Source organism: Micropterus salmoides, unplaced genomic scaffold (assembly GCF_014851395.1).
Source record: "Micropterus salmoides isolate LMB-PRFRI ecotype aquatic unplaced genomic scaffold, ASM1485139v1 Ms_hic_scaffold_20, whole genome shotgun sequence".
Taxonomy (NCBI): Eukaryota; Metazoa; Chordata; class Actinopteri; order Centrarchiformes; family Centrarchidae; genus Micropterus; species Micropterus salmoides.
The window spans coordinates 2,245,924-2,259,829 of NW_024041151.1; the positions used below are offsets into that span (position 1 = coordinate 2,245,924).

Here is a 13,906-nt window from a genome sequence, read left to right on the forward strand (position 1 = left end):
CCCATCCCCGTGTCTGCCCCCCTGGTGACAAATCAATGCATAATTAAATAAACAATAAAACAGACAAAGGATGATATTAATACTCTCTTGTTAAAGTAAAATCTGTCTGGCATCCAGCTCATCATACTCTCTACCAGGCTGCTGGGCAGGACAGGTTGAAAAAATAAAATAAAATCAAACCTGAAAGAAACAATGATTTGACCTTTATCCTGAGAATAATCCATGTTGAGTGAGATGAAATGTTTTATCGTGGTAACATTTTCGGCCGTATTGCCCAGCCCTGAGTACCAGCACCTATATTTTCCACTTCAAGCACTGATTAGAGGTGGTGGCAGAAAATGTTACCAGAATGCAGGAAGTGACCCCCCCATGTATTTCCACATTGAACATTTCATCAAAACAGTGCACACTTATCTTCTCATCTTGTTCTTGTGAACCCAGTATCGTGGTTCCTCATGTTTCCTGAGCTAAGTGTATGTCACACCCCTAATCTGAGCCCCTATGTCCCCATCACTTTTCAACACAGAGTCAGGCTCTGGCCCCCCACCCTCCATCTTTGCAGTAAACCCCGAACACATTTCAAGCACAGAAAGATTTCTTGCTTTAAGCCCTGACACCACAGACTGCAGATAAAAAAGATATACGGAGGAAAACAGCACTGCGTTTCTGTTTTTCCAAATGTACCTGTAATCTGATGACGTCTTTATTTTCTGTACTGTACCTGTTACGGGGCCCAGGGATGGGTACCTCAGTCACAGATATGTAACCTGTATGAAAGCAGGTGAAACAGCAGCAATGAAGAGACGGTGCGTCTCGTTTCCTTCCAGATTGCTTCTCTGGTTGTTTTATTAAACAACTCAAAATCATGTCAACACAACACGTTTCTGTTCTGAGCATTTCAGTTCAATGTCCAGGTCCAATAAAGTTTCATCATATATTAACACTCTCACCGTTTCAATAAAACCTCTTCTCACTCTGGTCACTTACTGTTTCTGTGATAAACACATTTCCATTGACTTTCACATTCAGTAAACATCTTTAGTCATTTAAAGACCTTTTCTCCTTACAGGATGTAACTGCTCTAAACACTACCATTTACATCTAATATACGTCTAATCTAACTTGAGCTTAGGCGTACTGCCCCTTTAATGTGTCAACACTGACATTAACCTTCTGTAATAATTACAGTCCACTGAAATGTAACTAGAAAATGCTCATGTTACATGTTCTAACAGACGTATTGTTGTGGTGGCAGCCCAGCTGACGGTGAGTGTCCTGGTTTTTTCTCCTTTTTATCAGTTATTCCGCTTTTTCCTTGGTTTTCTGTTCCCTGCCTGCCTCCCTGTGTTTTCTCCCCTGTGTGCTCTCTCTCTCTCTCTCCCTCTGCTCCTGAGCCCAGCCAACTACTTGCACCTGCATCTCATCAGCCACCTCGTCAGCCTGCCACACCTGCCAGTAATCACCTCATGCCTGCCTGTATTTCAACCCCGGTTCTCCACACCATCCTCGCTTGATCGTCATTGCTCCATACCTGGTACACTCACCCTCGTCCTCCGTTCAGTCGGCTGGGCTCATCCACCGGCCCTCTCCTCCTCGGACTTCCCCCAGGGAGTCCTCCCTGTTCTCCCACCGCTCCTCGCTGCCCCAGTGTTCCCCAGCTCCCTGGCCCCCAGGCTCCTTGGTTCCCCGTGCCTGTGTTTCCCCGACGTCCTCCACTCCAGTCCCTCTCACCCTTTTTCCCTCAATAAATCTCCTTTCCTGAGAGTGCTGCATTTGGGTCCTCTCTGTCCCCACACCACATAACCTCATAACACGTACCAATATTCAGGTACCTGCATATTAAGTGTAGTGCATATTAATTACAAACATCTTATCAGACATCTGGAATATCTACAGTGAACACGAGCCGTCACAACACTTTCCCACCATAAACTTTAAACGTCCGGTATTCGAAGCGCCAACATGGCGTCATCGCGGGGAAACGTTGACAGGACAAACTGACTTCCTGTCCTCCACCCTGGCAGCTCCTTCAAAGGAGAGAGTCCAGCCCCTATCCCTGTTAGAGTTGTTGGAGCATTTTCTAAGCAGCTTTTTCTTCTGGGTTCCAGATCTTCTTAGAACATTAAGACAGAATGAAAAGTGTTGAACTTGTTTGTGTGGAGAGCAAAGATTGTGGAGTAGCTGAGCAGAAGGAACAGAGCAGAGAAATCTGCAGATGATGATGTTGTGCTGTTGTTTGGAAACATGTTGAAAGTGTTCAGACGTGGAGAACAAGTGTGACAGAGTATTAAATGGAAATGTGCTGGTGAACTTGCTGCAGTCTGTGCTGGTAGTAGTAGTTTCATGACATGTTTTTCTTTTGTGTCTGCTGTCTTTATCTCTATTTCATCTTCTATTATCTCTCCAGACTCTGTCAGGCTGCTGGACGGGACTAGTCTGTGCTCAGGCAGACTGGAGGTGAAGTCTAACCAGTCTAACCAGAGGTGGTCCTCAGTGTGTGAAGCTGACTTTGACCAGCAGGATGCAGAGGTGGTCTGTAGGGAGCTCGGCTGTGGGGCTCCTTCAGTCCTCCAGGGGGCGCTCTATGGAGAAGTGGAGGCTCCGATGTGGACCAAAGAGTTCCAGTGTGGAGGCCATGAGTCTGCTCTCCTGGACTGTAGAAGCTCAGGCTCAGCTAGAAACACCTGCTCACCTGGAAAAGCTGTTGGACTCACCTGCTCAGGTAGAAGAGGAGCTGCAGCTTTGATTTGGTTCATTTCTCTTCTGATGAAACTCACTTTATTGTTTTACTGATGACTCTCTGGTTTCTGTTCAGAGCCTGTCAGGTTGGTGGGAGGAGCCAGTCGCTGTGCAGGAACACTGGAGGTGAAACAGGGAGACTGGAGACCAGTGAGTTACTCTGACTCTGTCTGGACCCTGGAGACAGCAGCTGGCGCCTGTAGAGAGCTGGACTGTGGTTCTGCTGTTTCTGTAGGACAGAGAAAGGAGTCCTCACCGGAGACCTGTGTGGTGGATCAGCTCTGACTGTGTTCAGTCTGGATCTGCTCTGAGAGATTGTGCAAGATCAGGTTCCTCTTCCTCCATCCTGGATCTCACCTGCTCAGGTAAGCCCATCAGTGACATCATCTACATTAAATTATTCATCTGACAGACCCTTCTAACCAAAGCTACTTACATTTGAGGAACACCATACAAGCATCGATACAATAAGAGATCTACAACTGACAAAACATACTAAGAGAGCTGATAGCACGTACGGCATCAGTGGGGGTAAATACGTAGGGGAAGAAGTAAGAGTTAACAAAATAGTGCAATCAATACAGGAGACCTGTAAGGAGACAGAAGAAGAGCACAGGAAGTGCATGTTAGAGGTTTGAGGTGTTTTCAGAGGAAGTGTTCTCTGCAGAGTTTTCAGGAGCTTCTTGAAGTCAGAGAGGGACGCCCCTGCTCTGATGGCATGTGGTAGCTCGGTACAAGTGGGGTTCAGCATTGATAAGGAGGACGGCTGCTTCACTCTAAACTGTTTCCCTGTATGAACCTGGACTGTCTCAGACCTTTTGGAATTGTAGAAGAACACCTGAATTAACATCAGATCCTGACCCATCCTGTCGGCGTGTTGGTAGATTTAAATATTAAGTTATGTTTCTGAGCCTCGTGTGTAAACAGCGTCTCTCTCTTAACGCCTCTTTCAAACGTCCCGGCTGACGAAAAGACTTCTGCAAAGGATACGTCGGTATATCCTCGCTTATAACATCTTCAACAAGCCACCTCGATCCTCGGCCTTTGAGGTACATGTTAGGAACTGAGACATCCTTGTACGGCATGCTGAGATCGGTTTCTGGGTTGCAGCCGGAGGATCAATATCACAGACTTTTCTTCTGTGCTGCTGTTGCTTACAGCCCACCTGAAGACAGCAGCGAGGACGCCTGCAGCAGGGCGGGGAGTGGGTCCGTGTATGTTCTGATAGTTTGTCTTTTCATTTGAACCAAAAAACGAACAAACAGAAAAACCAAATTCAAACAACGGTCCCGTTTTGTTTTTTGAAATTCCTTATTTCATTTCTCCGTTTGAAGACAGACATTGAGAAAATAAAGGCAGGTGGGCCAGGTGACCCGGAAGTAATAGTAAACACATTAAAATAAAAGCTGAGCTTGTAGAACGGTCAGATCTCTATCATTATGCAGCACTAACGTTATACCAGGGCGACCTTAGATGAAAATAAATAAACAAACCGAGAGAAATACGTCAGCAACAGTATGATTACATGCACTATAATATTGTGCATTTATTCATGTAAACAGCAAGAGTCACGTTTTTTTAAGTGCCTTGTTTGGTGCAGTACAGTTGGTAGGCTAATATAGGTTAACCTAAGAAGCGCTATATTTTTAATATTAAATTCATATTTAATGTGGTTTCCACCGTAATGAACCAAGCTGTTCCCCCTTTCTACCAGCAGGTGGCAGGATTTAAAAGAAGGCCTGTACTGTGTCTTTATTAACTGTTTTGAATTCAGGTTACTGACATAGATGTATTTATTGTTGTTCATTTCATTTGGTTTTTATCTTTATGTCTTATTTGCAGCCTAGTTATCACCTTCATCATTCACCCTCAGCCCAGAGTTAAACCTGCATGCCCTTCTGTTCTAACCTGGTTCTAACACTGCTGTCAGTTTCTAGCAGCTCTGACAACAAACTCACCTCAGAAATGTCACCATCTGGCCAAAAGAAGGATTTACCAGTGTGCTATTTACTGTGTGAATCTTTCTTCTCCATACACATTCCAGTGTGTAACATCCAACACTCCCATTGTTTAATGCAAGTGAAGAGAATCCACACAAGTCCTAAACATTTATTCAACATACACAGCACACAAATACTTTCAGTGGCATTGAATGTACAATCTGTGGCTGCAGAACATTTTATGAGGTCCTCAAAAGAAGGAAACATAATAAATTGTTGAAAAAAACAGGCTGTCAACACTGAGAACGTGTTTCTGAGGCCATATTTAAAATGTTCTGGCTGATATTGTGTGCCAACAAATACAAACAAAAAACAGGCTGAGTTAAAATTCAGAAAAGACTCCTTTGGCTTTTTAGTTGAATTTTGACCTGACCATGAATTGGTGTTAAACAGTTGTAAAAATGTTTAACAACTTTCAGGCTTTCACAGGGGAAATATTGCAAGCTGCTGTAGGCCTCCTGTGTTTTATGAGAGCAGCTCCTCCCCTATCAGTAAAAACAAATTGGCATTGATGTATTTATTATTGAAAAACAAACTGGATGAGGGAAACCTTAAAAAGTTGAAGCAAACTGTGCAGAAAAGCTGCCAGCCAGAAGACTCAGCACAGGATGCTGCAGCTACAAAGTCAGCACTGTGGCCCTGACTGTTGATCAGGTGAACACTGGGTGCTCAGACATGTCAATAACAGCTGTGGAGTATGTGGTCGATACTTTGAGGGACACTCTTAGAAATGAAGAGGGCCACATGCCGACGTAGTCTTTGATGCTCTGGAATAGTTTTTAGCTTGAAATGAAAAGTTTTAAGCATTCTGTTCAGAACAGAACATTTGAAATACTGACTGCCGTACAAGGTTGTCACGATCATGTCCTGAGTTTCCTGTGAGTTGGTTTATTTGTCAGTTCTGTATCTGTCATTAAGGTCCGTTGTGTTTTGGGTTTCTGTCCTGTCTGTCGTCTTGTATCCAGTCTTCTTGCTGTGTGTGTTTGTGTTTAGATTTGGTCCTGTCTGTTTATCTCTTGTGGAGTTGGTCTAAGTGGCTTCTGCTTGTTCTGTGTGGTGGTTCTGGTCTGATCGGTCCTGTTATCTCGTGCCTTAGTACTTGTTCAGTTCTGTTCCTGTCTCTCATGTGTTAGATCTGTACCATAATGCTTGGGTTCTGTTTGCTAGATGTCAATTTATCTTCTCTTCCAGATTCATTAATTAATCTGATTTTGATCGTTCTGCTTTAGCCTCTGTGTAGCCTTTATTATTCATCTGCATCTTTAAGTTACTTAGTATCTGTCTTGTCTCGTATCTTAGTTCCTAGTTCGGTGTCTTAAGCTGATGACACACAGGGCAACTTTTAGAGCAATGGTGCAGAGCAATGAGTAAAGATTACTACCGTAGGTAGGTTTTGGTGCTCCTCCTTGGGGGTGCTTGACTGGGGGGGTGGGCCCCTGTCCGGGGATGGGATCGGCCTCGGGGGCTGCTGGCACTGCCTGCATTCTGGGGAGGGATGACTCTGGCTGGGCTGGGGGACCGTTGGCCTGGTTCTCCCGCGTTATCGCTCCCTGGCGGCAGGGAGCTTCCCGGCACGGCCTTCTGCTGTTCTTCCTTGGGCGGGGTACAGTTTCCCCCGGGACATGCGGTCTGGGGTCCTTTGCGCTTTGGGGGGTTGCGGGGTGCCCTGGCTTCTGGGGGTGGGGGTCTCTGCGCCGGTTGATCCGGTTGCGGTTTGGAGGGCTGCGGTGGGATTGTGGGACGATTGTCGATGCATCTTGATGCATTGTGCTTTTTCCCTGGGCAGGGTCTCTGAACGGCTGCTGGGCGTTTAGTTTGTGCATTGGAGTCCGGGGGAGGTATTTCCTCGTTGGCTTGGAGGGACCAGTTTGCGTCCCTGTTTTGCTTCGTTGGCCAGTTGTTGGACCCCTCTGGATACTGAGGTATATAGTTAGTTTTCGGGATGTGCAGTGTGGGTGCGGGGCAGGGCTGTGCTCCGGTTTGTTCTGGGCTTGTGCCTGGAGTTCTTGGCCCTTGACGGGTGGGTGGGTTGGTGGCATGGAGCTGAGCTGGTTGATTTTGCCTCGCTGCTGGTTTGGCTGGTGTTGCACGGCGCCCGGGGGGCGTGCTGGGCATGGGGGATGTCGGCTGGCGCCGGCGCCCTTAGTTTTTTCCAGCGGTTGGGGGGACGGCGGATTTTATTGGCGGCTGCACGGTGACCTATGCGGCGCATTTGCTGCCAGGCTGGGACTTGCTGCTGGTGTTTCTCTCCGCTGGCTTTCGCTGTCGTGTTGTTCCGTTTGCCCGACCTCACACGCGGGACTGCTGGGCATTGGGTGTCGCCGTGCTTGCACAGTGTGCGCGTTGGGCTCGTCACTTGTGCATTGGTGTTGATGATTGCGTGGCATTTGGGCATTTTGGTTGTTCGCTGTGCGGCGGTGGGGTGCTGGTTGGGGGGGGAGCACTGGTCTACGTGGGTGCTGCAGTTGGTCCGGGCGCTGCTCTTCCGCGGGTTACGCTTCTTGCGTTCCACCCCTATTGGCTACTGGGGTTCTTGCCTGCCTGTTGCTGGGGTAAGTGTGGCACAGTCGTGGCCCCACTCTCACTAACAACTACATTCTTTAACAGGCTTATGCGCGCCTACATGTACACACACACATACAGACGCACAAACACACACAGTCTCACACATAGACACAAACAAACTGAGGTTGTCCCTAATTATTCCTGATGCTTTTCTTTCAGTTACTTATTTAAATTAATTATTATTCCAGCTCTCGTGGCTGTGCTGTGTTGCTTATTTAGTGTGTGTGACTGTTTCTTGTTTTCATTTTTCTCTTAGTTGTCTTACTATGTCAGCTGTTCATTGCTGCTGTTCGGCTGGTTGTCTTTTACTATTATTATTATTTTTATTGTTTGTTTTTGTTTGTGTTTGTTTGTTGTTGTTTTTCTCCTCCCCAAGCCCCCTCTCTGTTCTATTGCAGGTTTCGTTGCTTTCTGCAATTGCTCCACTGCTTTTCCCTGTTGTCCTCACCTTCCATCCCCCTTCTCTTACAGGTGTTGTCCTCTCTGTGCTGTCTGTTTGTGCCCCCCCATCCCCGTGTCTGTCCCCCTGTCCGGCCTGGTGACAAATCAATACATAAATATATAATAAAACAGACAAAGGAGTATATTAATACTCTCTTGTTAAAGTAAAATCTGTCTGGCACAATATGGCATCCAGGTCATCATACTCTCTACCAGGCTGCTGGGCATGACAGGTTTTTAAAAAAAAAAGGATTACTACCGTAATCCCCTTCCCCCACCACTCCTGCACCCGCCCTGCACCGCCGCTATCCGTTCAAAACATAGTCGGACTTGCCACTAGCAACATTGCCCAGAAACATTGCTCAAAAAGTTGCCCCGTGTATCATCAGCTTTAGTTCTTAGTCGTGTACCTTAGTTCATGTCTTGTGTTTACTGCTGTGGCCTGCACTACGAAGCGAGGTAACTTCAGGGGTAACTTCCTGATTAACCCGTACTACAAAAGGTGGACAGGTGTTACCAGAGGTCTGTTGCCATGGCAATTTACTCTGCATCTCTAAACTGCCACGAGCAGGTTTTGTTGGTGGTTAACTCAAGGTTACCCTGCACGTGGACTCCACACCAATTCTGTACTTTATGTTAATGATGAGAAGTAGGATATTAATACCACCACTTCATAAAATATGTTTAGATTTCATCCTGACTTGTTCCACTGCCGCTGCAATGAAGTTCTGAACACAACAGCATCACGTTCATACAGCGAGCCCTGCAGCCTGGGATTTTAGGGACGAGATCTTAATTAATTAACGGACAGTTTCTGAGATGTAACTGAATTCTCCTGTTTTCACATATTTAGATTGAATATTTTACGCGTCCAAAAAATACGGAGCCAGGGGTTAATAAACCGAGAAAAAAATCCTAGATGAAAGTGTGCAATTTACAGGAACAAAAATCAGAAATTCCCTGAAATGTAAAAAAAAATCTAAAATCACTGGTGTTTTCTTCTGAATACGCCCGATCCACGGCAAAGTCTGTGAGGTGCATGGTAGTGATTGTGAGCTAAACTCAGGAGTATTTCCTCACTGCTAAATCCTATTGCAAAGTTTAATGTAACTTTCCACTGCATGCATACTATACGGCAGACGTGTGTGATGTTGCAGCCTTGCAAAGTGAAGTTTCTCTCATAAGTGTGTGACTATAATGTCAGAGAATATTCAAGTTTTTTACTTGTAGATTAATGGTGGAAATAAAGTTTTGTCTGGGATTATTCCCCCTCTCTGCTGGCTCCTTTTCTTCTATTACAAAGGGCCTTAACAGGCCAAAAAAAGAAACTTAGGCTGGAAACAATAAGAAGCTACTGATTACTGCATTATAGTCTATTCTATTTTTATATTCTGAATTGTCACCTGTCACCTGCATTTTGTGCTTCCCTGGTGCAGAAAATGTCTCCAGAATGCAGGAAATTAAGTGTTTAATGCCCCAAATATTGACCCCCATCAACTATTTCATCAACACATTTTTATTCTTAAATGGTCGGCCTATTAAATATATTCTTGTCTTGTTGTCATGGCCCCAATCTTGTACAATGTTACGCCTCCTGGGCTAAGTGTTTCGTCACTCCCCTAATCTGAGCCCTTCAATGGAAGGACGGTGTGTTGGTGTCCCACTGACTTCAGCGGGCCGCCTGGTCCGAAAATGCCAGGGCCGATTTTTTGTCCCAGTCCAGCCCTGTTCTGATATCTTCACAGTATCCTGTTGTTGGAAAGATCATCACTTTGTTCTGAGGGACATCAGCCCGGTTCTTTTCTCTCACACAGGTTGGTTACTTTGATCTCCGACAGTGACAGCTTTACCTGCCTCAACAACGAGCTGCTCCGTGTTACTGCCACAATTATTCTTTGTAAAGATTAGTTAGATGCTTTAGGAATAATCAGATTGTTTCGTCTGCCTGTGCTGCTGCAAAGCAACAGGTTTGGTTTCCTGCATGTCCGTAAGGCAACAGGAAAACATATGCAAATTATTTTATTCCTTCTGCCATCAGGCTTCTAAATACTGCTGACAGCGGCAACCAGACATGTGCCAGGCATCGTAAACCTCTATTATTATTTACTTGGTATTATTATCTATTTATTTATTTATCTCTTTGAACTATGGTCCCTGCTTAGTCCATGTATTGTGACCTGGGTATTGCTGCTTTGTTCTGGTGCCTAAATGCAATATGATGTTATTGGCAGTGTTTCTCAGTGCTTGATTGATTGTTGTCGTCTTGTCTTGTTTGATACGACTGGTAGGCTAAAACTGAATTGCCCTACAGGGATAAATAAAGTTGTTTGAATTGAATTAAACAATCGTGGCTGGGCAGCAAGCTGATATTTTAAAGTGATCTTATCAAAAGTTCATGGAGATTTAAAAAGGAAAATAGTTGTATTAAACAGCTAAATTACTAATTATTCAATTACTAATTAATTAACCAGGAAAGCAGATTGCTTTCCCTGGAAATAACCTGTTGCACAGAAGATGAAATATATTATTAAATATACTTTTACTGGAGTAGGGTTGTCATTTTTTCTTTTACTTTTTTGGAAGTAATTGTACTTTTCCTTGAGTAAAGATTTTGAGTACTCTCCCCGCCGCTGGCCAGCAACACCAGTACAAGCTCTGCCATGGTGAACATGAGACAGAGCAGAGATGAGGGCAATAACAGAGTCAGAGCAGCAGTTTATGGTAAGACTGATGATGATATGGCTTTTTTTATTTATTTATTGTACTCGAGGGCTCAGCAGAGATGATTTCTTTACTTCAGGAGAGTTAGAGAGGAGTTTCTAGTTTTGAAGATGTATTTTAAAGGCTCATTTAGTTTATGTTCTCTACTTGGATAAAACTCAAGAATGCAGGAATAAAGGTCTGTAAAGACCCAGAGGCCCCGACACATGCTCTGTCTGGAGAGCGGGCTGACCAGGGACAAACTCCTGGGCCACTTGTTCGCCCCTGACCGTCCTCGACCTTAGAAACTTGTGTGGAGACAGCTAGGAGACATACTATATATTCTATTCTTCTGATCAAGGCAGACCGCATGTGAGTGACCGCTATCCGTTAGCTCAACGATAGCTTACCTCGCCGCGGCAACCTAGTAGCGTCGAGGCCGGTCATCGGAGGTGGGAACGGGGGAAGCTCGGAGCCGCTCGGAGACCCGTGAATGGGAAGAGTGGAGCCATCCAACTTCCGCTCTTCCGTCAACAACAGATTAAGGGCTTCGTCCAGAGAGCGAGTGGACCGCCACACCTCCTCGTCCTGAATGGCGAGCTTTCTGTTAGAGCGAACCGAGAGTGAGCGCTCGGCTGCCGTTCTCCGGTCCGAGGAACGCCGCGCACCGGAGACTAAAATTCTCAGTGCCAAGCAGGCGCGCTGAAGAGGTAAACCCAGTAGAGACAGCCTTAGAGGGCAAAATAGAACTAGCATTAACTAATTAGGGACTGTTCAGCATGTAGATCATTTTTCTTACACAGGATTTAAATAAATGAAAACCCACAGAAAAAATTGCTTTCCAACTGAATTAATATTTCACTAGTGGTAAGCTTTACAGTAAATTGTTATCTGATGTTATAATGAAACAGTTTAGTCCTAGAACCAGCCATACACAATCCCCCATGTGAATGGGGAGGACCAGCAGGGCAATAAAACAATAATGTAAATTATCAGGATATAATTCTCCTCAGTAGCAAGTAACAGATGTTTAATAAATGTTTAATTTAATTCATTTGAATCACAAACAAATCAGCACTCATCTTTTCTATTAAGATATTTCTGTTGTTGAGGAAAAGGGACTGAAAAAAAGATTTTACTTAATCATACTAGTTTTGAATGTTTGTATCAGATTTGTATTTGGTTTTCCACTGTTTGGCATCAAGTGTTTGTTCTGAGCATAAAAATATTTTAAAACCACAATTAATCAACTGGTTTCTTCAACTTTCACTCAAAAATCTGCCTTTAACCTGAAAGAAATAATGATTTGACATTTATCCTGAGAATAATCGATGTTGAATGATGTGAAATGTTCTTGTGAACCCAGTGTCGTGTTTCCTCATGTTTTGTCACCCTAGGTCAAAAAGAAGTGCTCTTAAAGGCTCTAAAAATGTACGAGAAATTCACATAGTATGCTATAGTACATTCATACTCCGAACATGCTTACTACAAGTATATTAAATATATATTCTCCTGAGCTTTAACATACTTCTCAAAAGTATAGTTTGAAGAAATTGGTAATAAATATCTACTTAATTAAACTTTTAATAAATATGCTTAAATAAAGCATATTTACGCATGCTCGCTTGAACTCATGAGCGAGCAGAATCCAAAACACAAACACTTTCATACAGAAATCCTGCAATAAACGCAGAAAAACTGTTTCAGGCTCTGTTACTTCTCGGCTCATCAACAGGCAGATCATCATCATCAATGTTTTTGATGATGTTGTATTGGAAGAACTGGGCAATAACTGGGAGGGGTCCATTGTGGAAAACCACTTCACCGGAACCTAAACGGTTAGCATCATCAGAACAGTTATACATGATGTCATATTGTGTTTCAGCAACTTTAAACAAAATGAAAAATCTGACAGTGGTTGTTAATTAGAGGTAATATTGCTTTGGTATAGACAAATATTTCCTTTTCCCTTCCACAGATACTGTGTGATCAAAATCCCATAGTGTCAATGCAATGAGTCCTACTCAAAGATAAGCGACACCTCCCCTCCAAGGATAAGGATTGTGACCCGTTTCAGTTTGGTTCCACCATTTGTACTGCATGCTTGTGACTGAGTACCTTCACTACAGCTGAGTAAGCGCTTGGACTGCCATACCAACGAGCCTGGCTCTTTGGCCTTGCTGTCAAAGTTGCATGTTTGGTACCCTGTAGACCTGGTTTGAATCTGGGCAGGGTGACTGCTCTCGCCTCTGGCCGCATATGGTGTCAGAAGTGGGACGGCTTGCCGTGAGTCCGAACCGTATGAGGGACCCCCATGGGTAACATTAATGATGGGATGTGTATAGTGCACTTTTCATTTTACAGATTTTTTGTCCTTACAGGATGTAACTGCTCTAAACACTACCATTTACGTCTAATATACGTCTAATCTAAGTTAAGCTGAGGCGTACTGCCCCTTTAATGTGTCAACACTGACATTAACCTTCTGTAATAATCACAGTCCACTGAAATGTAACTAGAAAATGCTCATGTTACATGTTCTAACCATATATTTAGCAGAAAACAGACGTATCAATATTCAGGTACCTGCTGTCAGTCATTTTGGCAAGGTATATTAATTATAAACATCTTATCAAACAGACATCTGGAATATCTACAGTTAACAGGAGCCGTCACAACACTTTCCCACCATAAACTTTAAACATCATCGGGGGAAAAACATTGACAGGACAAACTGACTTCCTTCTTTACACATGTCAGAAATCATCGTACACTCTAAATGTTTAACAAACAATCACGTTAGTAAAGCCTGATGTTATAAGTCAGAGTTCTGGGTTATTTACAGTTTACCGACCTGTATGAAAGCAGGTGAAATGTGCTCACACTACCTCAGGTGTGCCACGTAACGGAATAAAGCTACTGTTTTGGATCCCGATTACGTAAAGCCGTCACTGTAATCCGTTACCCAACCCTGCTTACTGGCCACAACTTTGAGCAGCTGAGCTCAGCCGGGGGCTCGTCAGTCGTCTCCACGCCCACGTGGCGTCCTCCACCCTGGCAGCTCCTTCAAAGGAGAGAGTCCAGCCCCTATCCCTGTTAGAGTTGTGGAGCATTTTCTAAGCAGCTTTTTTTCTTCTGGGTTCCAGATCTTCTTAGAACATTAAGACAGAATGAAAAGTGTTAAACTTGTTTGTGGAAGAGCAAGATTGTGGAGTAGCTGAGCAGAAGAACAGAGCAGAGAAATCTGCAGATGATGATGTTGTGCTGTTGTTTGGAAACATGTTGAAAGTGTTCAGACGTGGAGAACAAGTGTGACAGAGATTAAATGGAAATGTGCTGGTGAACTTGCTGCAGTCTGTGCTGGTAGAAAAGATGTGTTCTGTTGTTAATGATGAATGATGTTGGAGTGTGCTGAGTCCACCTTGAATCACTGAATTGTTGTTTCATGACATGTTTTCTTT

At 44.2% G+C, this 13,906-nt stretch overlaps 1 protein-coding gene across 1 annotated transcript in view; it reads left to right on the forward strand.

Annotated features, from left to right (window-relative positions):
* The first annotated feature begins 501 nt into the window (after positions 1-501).
* Positions 502-13,906, forward strand: part of LOC119914959 — a 29,465-nt gene continuing 16,060 nt past the window's right edge. The window contains exons 1-2 of the mRNA XM_038734506.1: positions 502-561; positions 3,035-3,104. Coding sequence (XP_038590434.1) covers positions 502-561; positions 3,035-3,104 — 130 coding nt within the window. The remainder of the gene's footprint in view (positions 562-3,034; positions 3,105-13,906) is intronic.